Source organism: Sminthopsis crassicaudata, chromosome 4 (assembly GCF_048593235.1).
Source record: "Sminthopsis crassicaudata isolate SCR6 chromosome 4, ASM4859323v1, whole genome shotgun sequence".
NCBI classification, from domain to species: Eukaryota; Metazoa; Chordata; class Mammalia; order Dasyuromorphia; family Dasyuridae; genus Sminthopsis; species Sminthopsis crassicaudata.
This window is the reverse complement of record NC_133620.1, coordinates 165,174,380-165,193,061: the sequence shown is the minus strand read 5'-3', so window position 1 is coordinate 165,193,061 and position 18,682 is coordinate 165,174,380. Positions and strand designations below refer to the sequence as shown.

The following is an 18,682-nucleotide window of genomic DNA, read 5'->3' as shown; positions in this document are numbered from 1 at the left end:
AGCTTAGTTGAAGGCAGACAATGTGGTTGGTATAGTGAAAATAATACTAGCTCAGAACTCAGGGGAAGTTAGAAATTCTGACTCTGAGTATTCCATTAGACAGTAATTCAACTCTAGCCACATGACTTTTCTGAGTCTCACCTTCAAACCTAGGGAATAGAGGAAGAGATGAGAAATTGGATTGGAGAATTTTAAATTCTTTTCAGCTCTGTTATTTTTGGTAGCTATAGTGTTTCTGAGCTACTGAACAGCATTTTCTAAAGGCACTTGATAGATAATTATTGACTCCTAGATTGAGACAGAGTAGTATGCATATATTCTGTCCCTCTATCCACAAGGAAAAATGATCCTCTTCAGAAAAGAATCATGGGAAAAATCTGTACAATACCTAAGCATGTGCAGGGAACAAACTGAGGGTAGAAGAGTCTGGGCGGAAGATCATTCCAGTTACAATCATTTTAAATGCCTTACGAAACCAAGGATAAAACATCCCATAAATGATGGGATTGAAGGTGGAATTGAAGTAGCCCAACCAGAGGAAGGCATTGTATAGATCCTCAGGGGTGGTGAAATTAATGAAAGGATCTGTGATGGTGAGGACAAAAAATGGCAGCCAGCACAACACAAACACCCCCATGACTATACTCAAAGTCTTTGTGGCTTTATTTTCTTTCTTAGATGAGGATTTTATTTTGGCTTCTCCACCCTTTAAATTTGGAAGGGTATCAATCTGTTTGGCGTGTTTCCTAGCTACAGAAAATATATGTATGTAAATACCAACCATTACCGTACCAGGACAAAAGAAGGCAATGAAGGAGGCCAGGACTCCCCAGAGTTTGTTAAATATCAATGCACATAGACCCTCACAATCAATTGCTTCCACAAACTCTTCAGCACCAATGATGTTTAACTCTGAGAATACAAGGCCAAAAGCAAAGAAGATTGGGATAGACCAGCTGATGAACAAAAAGACCTGGATCACTGGGATGGTGATTTTGGTGACATAATGTAAGGGGTCACACACTGCATAGTAACGGTCCACTGAGACAAAACACAGATGGAAAATGGAAGTGGTACAAAGCATGATGTCACAACAACTGTGCACTCTACAAAAAAGCCTTCCAAAATACCAGCAGGCCTCAATGGATCTGATCATGCTGAAAGGCATTACTACACAACTGAGCAAAAAATCTGTTGTTGCCATGGAGAGGATCAGAAAGTTGGTGGGAGAGTGGAGCTGCTTGAAGTGAGAGATGGAGATGATGACTACCAAATTTCCAAGCATTGTCATCACTATGGCACCTATCATGACCATATACATCACCCAAACACTAATTGCTGGCCTTACATGTCTAGGGCAAGAATTGTTAACAAAGTTAAAGCAATATTGCACCTCTGGTGGGTTTGAGAGGTCAGGAGAATTCATTGTCCAAGTCCTAAGAAATAGTCTCCTTTTCAAAACTTCAGCAGATCTTCTATTTCTGAGGGGGGAAAAGGGTCAAGGTGGGGCAGGTAGAGAGAAAAAAAAATTACATTTATTTGATCATAGAAGGTGAGAATATTGTAGGCATACAGCCCATATGATCCATACTATCTACCAGAAAAATCATCTTCCAAATGACAGTCAAATACAACATTAGTTATACAGTTTACAACTACCTGGATAATTCTGGCAGATGAATAACAGCAATTATACAGATCATATTTTAGAATATTCATTTAGAGTTCTTCAGAAAGATGAAGCTCCTTTAATGCCATTTCATCCCCTACCTCTGTGAGTTTGCATAGATTATGCCTGGAAATATATTCTTTCTTTACTTTTACCTTTTACAATCCTTTGCTTCCTTTAAAACTCACCTTAATCAGTACTTCTTGCAGGAGACATTTCCCATCTCCTCTAGCTTCTAAAACTTTGCTCCTTTAAATTACCTTGTATTTTTACTGTATGTGTTTTATATAAACTTTAAAAAACTACTTATAGATCTTTCCTAATTACCCTAGCTTTTAAAAACTTTTCTCTCTCAAGTTACCTTTTATTTTTAATGTATATAGATATATAAATTTATATATGTACATATTATTTTCCCAATAGAATTTGAACTCTTTACAAAAAGAATATCTTTTATTTATGCCTTTATACTTTGAATCTGGTGCAAAGTAGAAATGTAAGAAGAGCCTCTTTATTGATTGATTTAATGTACTATTCCCCAATATTATATTCTAACATTTTAAAATAACTTTTATCACTAGCTTTTATTTTGCATATTAACAAAATTTCTTCTATTATCTCACCCTTCATTCTTCTTAGAGAAGGATATTATCTAAGAACAACAAAACCTTTAAAGAAAAAAGAAAAAGAAAGAGAAAACCAAAAAAAAAAAAAAATCATAGAAAAAGGCTGAAAATATGTTTATTATGTTATATTCATGAATTTCCTTTTTCTATGTGAAAAATTTCTTTTTCACTAATAAGTGAAGTAGAGACATTTCCTCATATCTTTGAGACCATGGTTATTTATTGTTATTTTTTTTGTAATTTCACAACGTTGAATCTGATTGTTTTGTGGTGCTCATTTTTTTTTTTATTTACATTATTGTCATCATTGTATATGCTGTTTCCTTGACTGCTTACTTTACTTGGCTTCAATTATTGTAATTCTTTGCTTGCTTCTCTATAATCATATTTGTCATTCTTATAGCACAGTAATATTTCATTGCATTTATGCATTATGGTTTCTTTATCCATTCCCTATTAATAGATGTTTGCTTTATTTCTAAATCATTAATGCTACAAAATGTTCCTATAATTGTTTTGCTATATAATACTTTCTTATTAGTGATCTGTTTGGGCATAATGATAGTAATAGAATCTATGGGCTAAGTAGATTGACCATTTTAATAATTTTATTCATATAATTTCAAATTTTTTTTCCAAAATGGTTATACCGATTCATACTATCATCAACCATTGCAACCAATGACTACTTTTCTGCAACTCTTCTAACATTGAATACCCCCCAGATTTTGTCATATTTCTTGGGTATAAGGTGAAAACTCATGGTCCTTTTGATTTTTTATTTCACTTATTATTAGTTATTTGGAAATTTCTTTCATTTTGTTCTTAATAGTTTTCAGTTTTTCTTTTAAGATTAAATGGTTCATATGCATTGGCCACTTACCTTTTATAGACTGGCATTTGGGAATATGTATGTATGTGTATATATGGAGAAACAGAAAAAAATAGAAATGATACAGACAGATACGTAAAGACAAAGAGATGTGGATATGTATATGCCTGTTAATTGTCTACATTTTTTGGATAACAAATCTTGTCCGAGATATTTTATACAAATATATTATTTTCATTCAGTGGCTTTCCTTTTTATTTTAGATATGTTAATTTTAAAATTTGTGCAAGAACTTTTTCAGTTTTGTGTAATCAAAATTTTCTCTTTTGTATTTGGTTCTTTCCATTACTTGAATATATGGAAATATTTCTTATGACTAGTTTTTTCCCCTAAATATTTTCATGATATGATCCCCAATATCAAGGTAATCTATCAACCTAGAATTTACTTTGGAATGTGGTCAGGAAGTTATTCTAAATCTATATAACTGCCAAAACACTTTCCAATTTTTTTTAACAGTTCTTTATCAAATAAAGAGTTCTTTCCCAAGTAATTTGTTTTTTAGGTTATCAGACACCATTAATGAATTTCATTCACTTTTGATTTTCCTTTGTCTAGTCTGTTCTATTAATCTACTTCTCTATTTTCAAACCAATGTTAAGTAGTTTTTATCACTAATGCTTTATAACAGATTGACATCTAAAAATTCTGCTCTTCATTTGTCCCTCTTTCTTTTCATTATTTTCCTTTTTATTCTAGATTTTTTTTATTTTTTCAAACAAGTTTTGTTATTATTTGATCAAGGCAGTGATGTCAAACTCAGATACAAACTCCATACATAAGGATCCTTATAGACCACATATTTACTGAGTGTTAATATTATTTGTGTTTATTTTTAAAATTTATTTTGTTAAACATTTCTCAATTTTATTTTATTTTAATTTGGTTTGGGAAGTTCTTGGAAGTATTGTGGGTGGTATGCAGCTTGTAGGCATTTTGACTATTTTAGCTATAAAAAATTCTTTTGAGAATTTTACCTAGCAATAAGGCTCTAAATTAATTTTATTTGTACTGTCATTTTTATTACATTGGCATGATACAGTCATAAGAACTGAACATTCCTCCACCAATTTAAATTGTTCTTTATATTTTTTAGGAGAACTTTGCAATTGAAACAACATAAGCATCTTGTGATTTTGTTTTGTGACATTGGTCCCTAAGTATTATATGTTTTTTGCACTTATTTGTAATTTATCTTTGTATAAGTCTATTAGATTGTATCATTACATAGAAATGCTATTATTTTTGTGGATTTATTTTGTAAACTGTCATGTTACTGAAAAAAAATTGTCTCAGTATAATCACTGAATGTGTTTTTAAAATAGTCACGTCAAGAATAGGAAAACCTTATCTCCTCTTTACCTATATGTATGCCTTTTATATTTTTTCTTATATTATTGATATTGTTAGCATTTCCAGAACTACATCAAATACATCAAATAATAGTGGAGAGAGTAGGCATCCTTGATTTATTAGTGAATTTGTTAGGAATATTTCCAGTGTGTCTCCATTGTATGTGATATTTCTTTTTGATTTTAAATAAATATTTTTATGATATTATGGAAATCCCAATATGTCTATATTTTGCAGATATTTTAGCATAAATAACTGTTGTGCTTTTTCAAAGTATTTTTTGCAATTGAGATAATTGTGTGCTTAGGATGCTTTTATTTTTATTGATTGCTTCCCTAATGTTGAATGATTTTTGCACCTCTGGTATAAATCCAACTTGTTCATAATTATTTCTTCGATGAATTGCTCTAGTTAAACAGAATTTTTTTTAATTTTGAATTGATATTCATTAATGATATTGATTTATATTTCTTCTGTGATTTATCCTTTTCTAGTTTGTATATTAAATCTATATTCTCTCATAAGAGTAGTCTTAATAGATTGCTTTCTTTCTCAGTTTTTAAGAATAATTTGTGAAAGATAGATATCTCAATGTCTTAAAAATTATCAGAAGACCGATGACTCCAGTTGTTATTGTTCAGTTATTTCAGCTTTGTCCAACTCTTTATGACCTCATTTGGGGTTTTCTTGACCAGAACCGGACTGGTTTGCCATTTCCTTTTCCAGTTCATTTTACAGATAAAGAAACTGAGTCAAACAGGGTAAGTGACTTGCCCAGAGTCCCACAATTAGTGTCTAAAATCAGATAGGAACTCAGGAAATTTTCTTAACTCTAATCCTGACACTTTACTGCACTACTTATAAGCTGCCCATGATTCTAATATTAGCAAATAACTTTAAGCTATTGCCTTCTGAAGATTATGGAGCTGTGAAGTATGAAAGAATAAGATGGTTAGGTAATCATGATTTTTTTTTAAAGTGAATTTTTTAGAAGAGCTAATAAATTAGTAAGGCAAAATCTGATGGTGTCCTTGTCCTTTGGAACTTCTTGCTTTGAAAACTTAGAAATCTGAAAGAAATATGGTACTGTAATGATACAAAATAGAGTAAGATTTTTTTAAAGATCAAAATCAAATTGTTAAAAAGTGAGGAAAAACCTGTCAAATATAAAATTGATTGCTTAAATTCCTTGACAGCTAGATATTTAGGAACTAAGGTAAACAAAATAAGCAAAAATATCTCTATTTTCCTCAGTTTCTAAGAATTTCATTGGTAACAAATTTGGCACCTAGAAGTTTTGATTCTTATTGCCTTCTAGGTAGATTTTACTATTCCATTCTTCATCTATTTTAGGATACAAACCACTATCCTTGAAATGAAATGATTTCAGGAGTCTCCCATCATATTTAGTTGGACATTGTAAAGAACAATAAAAAAGGAGGTAGTTGTAAGAGTCATGGGATTGAGAGGAAGCTAAAGTATGCCTGGATGTAAAGATTTGTCAGTCTCAATACCAGATGTGCGTTATCTTTGGTCAAAACTGTGAGAGTCTCATGTTTGGACTTTGCTTTATATTGGTCCCTTTTGATAATGTTACAGTCCTATCTTTAACTCTGTTTAAGTCACAGATACTGCCAGTTGTCTCTGGTCATTCAGTTTTACATCTGTCTTCTCAGGTTGCACACATGATGATTCTATTTTCTATTTGCACAGAAACTTACCAGCTAACAACCTACCTCCTCAGATCAAGCAGATATCAATGAATAGTTTAGAGTCTAGTAAGCTGTAGGCCATGATGGATCCTCACTTGTCATTTGACCCAATCAGCACTATCTCACCACCACCACTATAGAGTCTTTCAGTAGCATTTGTTAGAATTCATACTCAGAACACCACACTTCAGATTTACTTAGGCTATGGAAAGACCCAGAAAAAAAAATTGTTATTGAGTCATCTTGTAGAGAGATAAATTTTTATTATGAGTCTCTCTGTGGGGGGAACTAGCACCTCACTGAGTACTTTCACCAGATTTCTCAGATAAGCCTGGGTTTCTTGATAATATAAAGTCATTTCTTTTACATCTGTCCTGGAAGTTTTATGTTCTGTGAAAACATGGAAGGTGTTTCCTCATTCCTTGATTTTCAGTGAAAATCACCCACTGGACCACACCTTAACTTGTGAGCAATCACTGTCTAATAATAGACCTGGATGGTTCCCTGAGAGAATTCCCTGAAGAATTTCATGACTTGCTTTGCATTCAATTTGCCAACCAACAGAATCACTGATACCAAGAAGTGAGACACTACATTGTGGAGTAGGTTACCAGTATTCATATGCTGATGCAGGATCTACTGTGGTATCGGCTAACCTTCATTGTTCTACTTACAGAAAACTTAGTAAATCTAATTCACAATTAATAGGCAATTAAATGCCAGAAACTTTTCTGGGTGTTCATAAATAATATCTTTAAAAAAAACAGAATTCAGCACTCAATTGTATAGAACATAGAGCCCTCTTTCTGCTCAAACTTACATTTTTATCTTCACTTTAAATTTTCTTTCCATGTGTTCCAAATGATTCTATTTTTCAGACTCTACACACACACACACATATACACATATACACACACTCATGCATGCATGTACACATGTCCTGCTATCCCTGTTTACCAATAATAAATGACAACCTAAAGATTTGGAGGTGGTGCAGAATGAACTGAAAGAGTCAGAAAGTTTACTCTGAAGGATTTGTTTGTTTATTTTTGTTGTTATTGTTGTTGACCATATCTGTGGTCTCATTGATATAAAAAAAATTTCTTGTAAGGAAATCCTCCTGAAAAATAACTTTTCTATTTTTTTTTTCCTATAACTTACAGCCTGTGTGGTTCACTGAGAATTTGACCCACTTTCCCAGGGTCACTCAACCAATATTTGTCAGAGTCAATTTTGACCCAGGTCTTTGTGACTGACAAGATAGTGCTTTATCCCTTGGCCTAACTTATAACATAGATTATTATCTTGAATTTACATATGAGCAAATTGAGATGCAAAGAAATTTATAAATTGGATATTTAAAATTGAAATTAATCTGAGAGGCCATTGACTCTAAGTAAATCTATTTCTGTCTTGCTATCTCTCTCTGCTTCTCTGTTTCTCTCTGTCTCTATTTCTGTGTCCCTGTCTGACTGTGTCTGTCTCAGTCTCTGTCTCTTTTCTCTCTGTGTCTCTATCTCTGTCTCTCTGCCTCTATCTGTCTGAATTTCTCTGTATCTCCTAACAGATTTGGAATCAGGTTTCAAAAAAGAAATAAGGATGACCTCTACCTGATTTTTTCTGATTTTCTTTGGTAGTTTTCCTGAAATGCTTTTTCTTTTCTTTCTTTCCTTTTCTGTTTATTTATTTTTCTAAAAAGCTTCCTAACAACTTTACTGAAACTATCACTCAAGTAGTTTATTACTTTTTTTCAATTTTATTTTATTTTCACCTCCTTTCTTTTCCAGACTTTGAGAAAGCAAGACAAGTTAAGTTTTACAAACATGATAAATTCCTGCATTAAATTGATTCTTACAAAAGAAGATGCTTAGCCTTTATTTGCAATTTCCCCTTTGAGTTTTAAGTTTCTTCTTGAAAACCTTTATTGTTCTTGTTTTGATAAAATGTGATTTTATGACATTTAGGATCTCTCTCCAGGGCTTCCATATTTAAAAGTTGTACAGAGAGGATAGTAGCTTAATAGAATGAGGGAGAAGAAGATCAATATGATATATAGAATGCTAGACTTAAAATGATGAATACCAGGATTGGGATACTGCTTCTGACTGTTCCTACCTGTGACTATGGGCGAGAAATTTCACCTCTCTAAACTCAGTTTTCTCATTTGTAAAATGGGAATAATACTAGCACAGATTTGTCTTAAGTACTCAGTGAAATAATATATTGAAATTACTTTGTAAATTTAAGAATGTTATATAAATTTCAGCTATTAGAAACACTTATGACAAAAATTTTGTATGATAGATGCTGCTAGGTCTTTATATCCACATATATATGAATAATGTCTATATATTCTAAATATATTATGTATTATATACATGTGTGTATACATACCACTTTACATATACATAATTTTGTACATATATATGTGTATGTAAAAGTACATATATATATGTTATCTATTTAGCTCATTTTAAAGAAAATTCCTTTTCTCTAAAAAAAAAAGGGGGGGAATCAAAATATGATCAAGTGTTCTCCAAAATCAGTACTATATAGTTGAAAGAATATTGCCCCTAGAATCCCAACCCTGGGTTTAATCTTAAATCATAACAGCTCAGGAATATAGTTTTCTCCTTTGTGAAATAGTTAATAAAATATGGACTACCAACATCAAGGAAAAATGCCTAAAAAACATTTAGGTTATCTAAAAACCTGAGTTATTATTCTATCCCTATTGTGTCCATTATGACATAGTGGCTAAGAGCTCTGGACCTGACATCAGATCCCATGTCATGTTATTGTGAATATCAGATAAGGTGACATATGTACTATGCTCTGCAAATTCTTTAATAAATTTAGTTTTAACTTTTTAATAATGTACATATACTAGTTTCAGAAATACATTTTAAAAGAATTCCATTAATTTGAAGATACATAAAAGTTCTTGATAGATCTGTTCTTTCTCTGATATTTGTACACTAGAACCCAAATCCCTGTGTAATAATGATTTTTACATGAAATCATGGCAGGTCGTAATCTCCCTTGCCTTCAATTTCCTGAACTCTAAATAAAATGGTTTGCTTATATGGCCTCAGAGATGGATTCTAGGTCTCTGATCTTCTACTATCTATTTTCCTCAAATAAAAAATGACACATAAGTGCATTAATTCAATAATGTGATCTAAACTTTACATGAGAAATCAACTAGAAATCCTTTATGCAACTCTTGTTGACTAGCCTGGTTTTCTTATTAATCCTTCTCCTATATCATACTATCTCATCATGATTATATATAAAGAAAGCAACATAAGGAATCAATTTATGAAGTAATATTGTCCTTGGAAAAAGAAGTTCAACCAGGAAGAAAAAGTTATGCGACTTCAAATTCACTAGATCATTTTTAATATTTCAGTTTATGGTGTGTGTATATATATATATATATATGTATGTATACATATATATATATATATATCCTAATGATTTTATTACTGTAATTATTAATAGTAATAATAATAGCTAGCTTTTAAATACAGCTTGAAATTTGTAAAGCATTTTTCAAATATTCTCTCATTTTATTAAGCAATTGCATGTGGCAAGTTAAGCATCTGTTTGATGTATTGATGGAATTATAAGAGACTTAACTTTTCAAATTGCTATTTTAAATGCATTCTTTTTGTGCTTGTGTTTTCTTGCTTTTTCATTGTGATGAGGGACAGAGATAGAAGAGAAAATTTGGAACTGAAAATAAAATTTAAAATAAAATTTTTGCATATTTAAATTAAATTTCCTGATTGCTTTCTGTGTTAATCTTATAAGTAAATCCCTCAGTATATTAGTCTCCCTAGTTTTGTGAATATTTTGCTATCATTTAAATATACTCATAGTCACAATGATTTGCAAGTTGGAGTTCACTTGTAACACTACTAGTATTAAATATACTCATGCCTTACCATTGAAAAGAATGTCTCACTCCATGCTGCTTACCTTGGGAAAGGCTTCATGAAGATACTGACATACCTGCTGGCTCCAATTTATGGAGATTGAGTCCCTTCTAAACTAGGTTATTATATTCAATCTAGATATCACTCAAATGCCTATAGCCAATGGATCTCTGGGGAGTCTCCTCCCCTCTTCTGTTTTATCACTGTCAGGAGTATTCCTTAACAATTCTCAAGATGCCAGGAGTGGAGAGATTTCTCCAGCTCCCTAAAGAGGTGCTTCTTTAAAGTTCACCCAGGAGGACAACATTGGCAAAGAAGGGGGAGACATAAACTCCAAGGCTTACACACAGAACAAAAAGAAAAAAAGGCAATCATATTAGCATCATATTTTATCCCAATTGGCACCAAACAAGAGGATACTTAGTGAAACATTAAAGGATCTATTTTATTTACCTTTGTAATCTCTCCAAACATCCAGGGCGGAGCTTCATAAGAAGTTATTGAAAAAAAAAAAAAAAGAAGAAATAAATGAGCTAATTTGGCTTAATAACATTTAGTTTGTATTGCCATATATTTAATGTCAAATGATTTAAGTTAATATTAGCAGTTGACATTTACATAACACCCATTATCTCATTTGAGTTTTATAATAACCCTAGAAGTATCACAGGTGTTATCCCTATTTTACTAGAAGAGTCATTGAAGCTCAGAGAAATTATATGATTTGCTTATATTCACTTAGCTAACGATTATCAGAGTTATTATTTGAATGCAAATATTTCTGACTTCATTTTTTAGCAATTCAGCTTCTCTGTGACACTTGTTTCTTTCCTATTTATTTATTTATTAAATAAATCTGTGATCACAGTCATGTAGGAAATTCTTTATGAGGTCATGCTCTTTTCTCTTTTTAAATTAAATTGAAATAACATGTACATTTATTCATTTTGTGTAGCTTAAAGATACATAAGGTCCTAATTTTTAAATACTTAAATCTGTGATGAAGGTTGTAAGGCACTCTTATAAGATCTAACACAACTCTCATCCATATTCCCTATAGATTTACCATTCAATATGGTGGAATATATGTTTGATTTCTATTGATATAGAGAAGATACCAACAGAGAACATGGACTGCATGTGATTTTTATTCCCCATTTTCCTCAGATGATATCCAACTTTATCTATTACTTATACATTTCTTTGATGTCATTCTTTTCCTGGATTCTGCTAATTTTTGGTTTGTGATGCATTATATCCTATTCACACTTACTATGAGCAAGTTAATTTTGAATCTACAGCAGCAGATTACTTTCAGGCTTATGCAATAGACTTTGTTTCAGAGACAAGATACAAGTTCCCAAAGGCAATTTACTGACTTTCAACCCTCTGTTCACTTCCAAGTCCAGCTTGTTATCTATATTCAGAGTCTATTTTTTTTTTACAATTAATCAGTTAATTTTAATGCAATTTGCTTTATGAATCATGTCAGGAAAGAAAAAAATAGGAGAAAAAGGAAAAACTATAAGGGAGAAAAAAAAAAAAAACAGAAAAAAGAAGTGAACATAGTATGTGTTGATTTACCTTCAATCTCCATAGTTCTTTTTCTGGAAGCAGATGGTATTTTCTGTCCTTGAATTGGGATTGCCTTGAATCACTGAACCACTGAGAAGAAACAAGGCTTTCATAATTGATCATCACACATTTTTGCTGTTGTTGTGTATAATGTATTTCTGGTTCTGCTTGTTTTTCTCAGCATTAGTTCATGTAAGGCTTTTGGGGCCTTTCCAAAATCAGCTTCCTCATTATTTTTTATAGAATAATGATATTCTATTATCTTCATATGCTAGAACTTGTTCAGCCATCCCCCAATTGATGGCCAGTTATACATTTTCCAATTCTTTGTTACCACAAAAAGAGATACTACAAATATTTTTATACATATGGGCAATTTCCTTGGGATACAGACCTTGTAATGGCACTGCTGGTCAAAGGATATGCACAGTTTAATAGCCCTTTGGACATAGTTCCAAATTGCTCTTCAGAATGGTTGGATCATTTCACAACTCCATCAACAATCTATTAGTGTCCCAATTTTCTCACATCCCCTCCAACATTAGTCATTATTTTTTCCTGACAATTTAGCCAATCTGAGAGATGTGTAGTGGTACCTCACAGTTGTCTTAATTTGCATTTCTTTGATTGATAATGATTTATAGCATTTTTTTTCATATGACTAGAAGTGGTTTTAATGTCTTCATCTGAAAATTATTTGTTCATATCCTTTGACCATTTATCAATTAAAGAATAGCTTATATTCTTATAAAGTTGAGTCAATTCTCTATATAGTTTAGAAATGAGGTCTTTATCAGAATTCTTGGATATAAAAATTTTCCCCAGCTTATTGCTTCCCTTCTAATCTTATCTACATTGGTCTTCTTTGTACAAAAACTTTTTACCTTAGTATAATCAAAATTATCCATTTTGCCTTCAATAATGTATTCTAGTTCATCTTTTGTCACACCTTCTTTCTCCATAGATCTGAGAGGTAGACTAATCTTTGTTCTTCTAATGTTCAAAAAGTTTTTAATTTCATGCAATTTAAGTTGTGTATTTTGCCTTTCATAATGTTCTTTAGCTCTTTGGTCATAAATTTCTCCTTTCTCCAAAGATGTGACAGGTAAATTATCCCTTGTTTTTCTAATTTGTTTATGAAATCACCCTTTATGTCCAAATCATATACCCATTTAGACCTTATTTTGGTATAGGATGTGAAATGTAGGGCTATCTTTTTGACATTATTTTCCAGTTTTCTCAGCAAATTTTATGAAATGAGTTTTTATGCAAAGGTTAAAATTCTGAGGTTTATCAAATACTACATTGAGTATTGTGTCATGTATATAAACTATTCCACCAATCCACCACTCTGTTTCTTAACCAGTGCCTAATAGTTTTGATGGCTATTGCTTTATAATATAGTTTTAGGTCTGGTACTGTTAAGCCACAATCTTTTGTATTTTTTTCATTAATTCCCTTGATATTCTTGACCTTTTTTCTTCCAGATGAATTTTATTATTTTTCTAGTTCTATAAAATAATTTTTTGGCAGTTTTATTGATGTGGCACTGAACAAGTAAACCAATTCAGGCAGAATGGTAATTTTTATTATATTACCTCAGCCTACCCATGAACAATTGATATTTTTCCAATTGTTTAAATCTAACTTTGTGTGAAAAGTATTTTGTAATTGTGTTCATATAGTTCTTGGGTTTGTCTTGGCAGGTAGACAGTCAAATATTTTATTTTGTCTCCAGTTATTTTAAATGGAATTTCTCTTTCTATCTCTTGCTGCTTGGCTTTGTGGGATTATATAGAAATGCTAATGACTTGTGTGGATTCATTTTATATCCTGCAATTTTGTTAAAGCTGTTAATTGTTTTGAATAAGTATTTGGATATTTTTCTAGGATTCTCTAAGTATATCATCATATCATCTGCAAAGAGTAATAGTTTTATTTCCTCATTACCTATTCTACTTCCTTTAATTTCTTTTTCTTTTCTTATTGCTAAAGCCAATATTTCTAGTACAATGTTGAATTATAGTGGTGATAATGCGTATCCTTGTTTCATACTTGATTTTATTTAGAATGTATCTAGCTTCTCTCCATTACAAATAATACTTGCTATTAATTTTAGATAGATGCTGCTTATTATTTTAAGAAAAGCTTCCTTTATCCCTATGCTCTCCTACTTTTTAATAAAAATAGATTCTGTATTTTGTCAAGTCATTTTTCTGCATCTATTGAGATTATCATATGATTTCTGTTGGTTTCATTATTGAGATAGTCGATTCTGGTAATAGTTTTCCTGATATTGAACCATCCCTGAATTCCTGGTAAAAATCCCACTTCATTATAGTGTATTAGCCTGTTTCTGTTTCTCAGCTACTTGTTTGCTAATATTTTATATTAAATTTTTGCATCAATATTTGCATCAATATTCATTAGGGAGATTGGTCTGGAATTAACTTTTTTCTTTTCAAAATATGTGCAAAAATATTTTTCAATATTACCCTTGCAAAACCTTGTGTTCCAAATTTTTTCTCCCTCCCTTCCTCCAAACCTCTCCCTTATACAGTAAGAAATACATGTGCAATTATTCTTGACATTCTATAATTATCATGCTGCACAAGAAAAATCAGATCAAATAATTAATATGGGCATAGTTCCATATTGTTCTCCAGAATGGTTGAATAAGTTCACAACTCCATAACAATGTATTACTGTCCCAGTTTTCCCACAAGTCCTCCAATGTTTATCATTATCTTTTCCTTTCATCTTAATCAATCTGAGAAGTATGTAGTCAGCCTTTTGGTTTGACTCTATATGTATCTTTCTGTGTCAAATATATTTCTTGTAAACAACATATTATAGGATTCTGTCTTTTTAATCCACTCTGCTATTTGCTTCTATTTTATGGGAGAGTTCATACCATTTACATTCATAGTTATGATTACCAGCTCTGTATTTCTCTCCATCCTATTTTCTTCCTGTATATACTTTTGTTCTCTTTTTCCACATTTTCCTTAATAGTGTTTTTTAACCCAACCCACCCAGTTCCTTATCTTTTATCACCCCTTCCCCCCTTCTCTTACCTCTTTCTCCTAGGGTTCTTATCCTCCCTTCTATCCAGCTCTTCTCTTTCCTTTCCTTTCTCCTCCTACTTTATTATGGGGTGAGATAAATTTTTATACCCAATTAAATAATTAAGTTATTTCCTCTTTGGCCAAATCTGATGAGATCAAGATTCAAACAATGCTTATTCTCCTCCCATCTTTCCCTCATTGTAATAGGTCTTTTGTGTTTCTTTATGTGATCTAATGTGTTCCATTATACCTCTCCTTTCCTCTTCTCCCAGTACAGCCTTTTCCCCACCCCTTAATGTCTTTCTCTTTGATATTATCATATCAGAGTCCATTCACAACCACATTCTCACTCCAGATGATATCTCCTTTTATCTGCCCCAGTTACAGATATACCCAAATACATAACAGATAATATTCTCAAGAATGACAGATATCATTTTCCCATCTAGGGATGTAAACAGTTTAATTTTTAAATAGTATATCCCCCCCATTTATCTTTATTTGCTTTTCTTGAGTTCTTTGCTTGAAAATTAAATTTTCTGTTTAATTCTGGTTTTTTTTTTTCCAATAGAAATGATTGAAAGTCTCTTATTTCATTGAAGATCCATTGCCTACCTTGAAAGATAATGCTCACTTTCACTGCATAGTTAATTCTTGGTTGTAAACCCAGGTCCTTTGTCTTCTGGAATGTTCCAGGCCCTTCAATCCTATATTGTAGAAACTGCAAGATGCTGGGTAATCCTGATATTGCTTTTGTTTGGCAAGTTACAGTATTTTTTTCCTTGATATTATAATTTTGAAGTTTTGCAATTCCATCGTGTTCATGTCCCACAATTTGTATAGCTATTCCCCAATCAATCTGATTTGGTAAATACCTAATGATGAGGTAAATACTTCAATAACATTAGGATTAATTGAGGTCTAGTGGCAGGATTGGGGTACAGGGAGTCACATGGAGCTCCCCTGCAACCCCTTTTGGATCCAGCGCAAGGATACACAGTTAAATCAGTCTAGTGGCAGCAAGAGTCCCCTGTAAATGGATTTACAGGCCCGAAAACCTAGATTGATAAAAACAGGTTTATTGCAGGATTTGGAAGCAAGGTTAAAGTCTGGTTAGTAAAAGGTATTAGATAGAGGAGGAAATATACCAAAAGCTGCGGGACAGAGAATTGGTTGCTGGCATCTTTCAACTCTTTGCCAAGGGATGATTTCACCTTGGCTGTTTTATCTGCTTGAAGGGACATATGGGTGGAGCCCAGGTTGATTCCTGGAAGGCCAGAACCCACCAGGTGAGGGTTGGGCTATCTGAGCAGATCATCAGAATGGGGGCTGAAAACCCAAACCAGCTCAGATCTGGTGAGGGCTGGGTACAAGCCCAAACTGGCTCAGATACTGATCTCTCCCCTTGGGGTTTTGACCAGATTTTACAAATCAAAGATCAGTCCCAAAGGAAGTTGGAGATCAAACAAGGAATCTTAAAGGGTGCTACGTTCACATCAAATCTACATCTATATTTGTCTACTTCTTTGTTACACATAAAGTTTTGCTACAATGAGTCAGAATTGTTTTGACTTGTATTTTACTTATCAGTAATGACTTGAAGCATTTTAATATAGTTGTTAATAGTTTGCAGTTCTCCTTTTGAAAGCTATATGTATCCTTTTGTTGAAATGGGAGATATCCCAACAATATTAAGGTCCCCAGGTTTATGTCCTAGGTATGGCAAAAGAACTCACAAACTCAACTTGTTTCCAAGTTAAGGGGTAAAGATTTATTATGCTGCTGACAGTGGGCTAAGTTCCAAGGGAATTTAGCAAAAAGCTAGTAGCAAGAAGATAATTTTATAAGAGAAAGAAACAAAGATGAGGTCCAAGTCACTGATATACTGATTTCATGGCTTAGAGGTTCAGTTGAGGAGTGGTAGAAAGTGGGCTTGCACACATTATTGAATTCAATGGCTTTTTGAAGAGTATTGGATAGTGGTGGAACAGTTCCCATCATTGAGATGTGGAGCAACTCTCATTATTGAATTCTATGGTTTACAGACCAACAAATTGTTCTCTAACAGTCAGCATTGTTTGTGGCACTCCCTAGGCTTGGTGCCTTAGAGTTTCTTTAAAATTACTACATTCTTTCTAATAGCCAAACCTCATCACTTTGACTACTTGTTTATTTTAGAATGGTTTATATATCCCTATTAGTTGTCTATGTATTTTAGATATTTGACCTTTATTAGAGTGTTTGATATAGAAATGTTTCCCAATTAAACACATCCTTTGTTATTTTAGTTGAATTGACAGTTCATGCAAAGGTTTTCAATTTTTTTATTATCAAAATTACCTATTTTAGTTTTTGTAATTGCCTCTATTTTTCCTTTGGTTAAAGATGATTAAACTCCTATTTTTTAAACAATATCAAATTGTTTTGACTTTTTTTTTTTTTTTTTTTTGCTGAGGCAATTGAGGCTAAGTAATTTGCCAGGGTCACACAGCTAGGAAGTATTAAGTGTCTGAGGACAGATTTGAGCTCAGTCTTCCTGACTTCAAAGTTGGTGCTCTATCTACTGTGCCACCTAGTTACCCCGACATTTATTTCTTTATAATACTGTTTTGAATTCTAGAAATAACAAAGTTAAAATACGTTTTTATTATTTCTCTTGTTATGCTAAACCTTTTTCTTTTTCCAAATAATTTTGTTATTATGCTGTAAAAATCTATAAAATATATAATTTGGGAGAGCCAAATAAATAATTAATAAAATTTTTCAAAAATCCAATTTGACTCATTTTCTTCATAAAGTTTTCTTTGACAAACCCAACTCAAGGTAATTGCTCATTTCTCCAATGCCTGAACATAATTTAAAACTTAATTATCTTTTATTTTTTTAATTCAGCAATTTAAAAATCATTTATTAGGCAACTAATATATGCAAGATACAAAATAAAAAAAAATTCTTGCCTTCAAGGAACTTTCATTCTAATTATATAATATGTACACATATAAGTAAATTTTTAAAATTGTATATGGTAATATAAAATAATTTCAAAAGACAAAATTAACGGCAACTGTGGGAAATCAGGAAAGGCCAATCTTGGCTTGAGTTATGCTTTGAAGGAAGCTATAGATTCCAGGGAGTAGGACTGAACAGAGAGACAAGGAAGAACACCTGCAAAGGCATGGATGTAGAAGATGGATTGTCATATATGGAAAATAGCTCATGTAACAGTTTAACTAGAAAAAAGATTATAAAAAAAGGGAACAATATGAAATAAAATCAGCATGGTAAATAGAAAGCTGACTGAGGAAAGACTGTCAGGCTGATTTTTGAAAAATCTGAATTATTTTTAAAAATAGGATTATAAATTTAGCAGCTATGAGGAGAATGTATTAGAGAAGAGAGAGACTGAGACAGAAATATAATTTTTAAAAAAACTATCATACTACTATAGGTGAGAGATGACAAGGATCTAAGCTAGAATAGAGGTTGAATGAAGAAAAGTGAACTGAGGGAAGAAATATTATAGAGATAGATAGAATCAAGAAGACTTGGCAACTCCTTGGATATTGGGGAAAGGTAGTGAGGGACAGGGAAGAGTTAAGTATGACTCTAAGATGGTGAATGAAACTTGAGTTACGGATTGTGTTCTAAATATCTTCTCACCAACCCTCTTTTCATACATTTTAATACTCACTTATGAGAATATACTAAAAGCTTCATACATTTTAGTTGAATCAATGATTGCAGGTGGTATATGTAACACTCAAGCATCACATATATAATTTATCCAGAATATGACAAATTAGTGGCATATGCCATATGTAATCAGCTATTTGAAGATCAGAATGC

General features: G+C 32.1%; 1 protein-coding gene across 1 annotated transcript; it reads right to left on the bottom strand.

Annotated features, from left to right (window-relative positions):
* Positions 1 to 388: 388 nt before the first annotated feature.
* LOC141541153 (trace amine-associated receptor 4-like) lies at positions 389 to 1,426 on the bottom strand. Its single transcript, XM_074265301.1, has one exon. It carries the CDS (start codon positions 1,424 to 1,426, stop codon positions 389 to 391), a length of 1,038 nt encoding a protein of 345 aa, XP_074121402.1.
* Positions 1,427 to 18,682: the final 17,256 nt, after the last annotated feature.

What these genes read in the sequence shown, in the direction of transcription:
- LOC141541153 (XM_074265301.1), bottom strand. Translation starts at nt 1,426, where the DNA reads ATGAATTCTCCTGACCTCTCAAACCCACCAGAGGTGCAATATTGCTTT.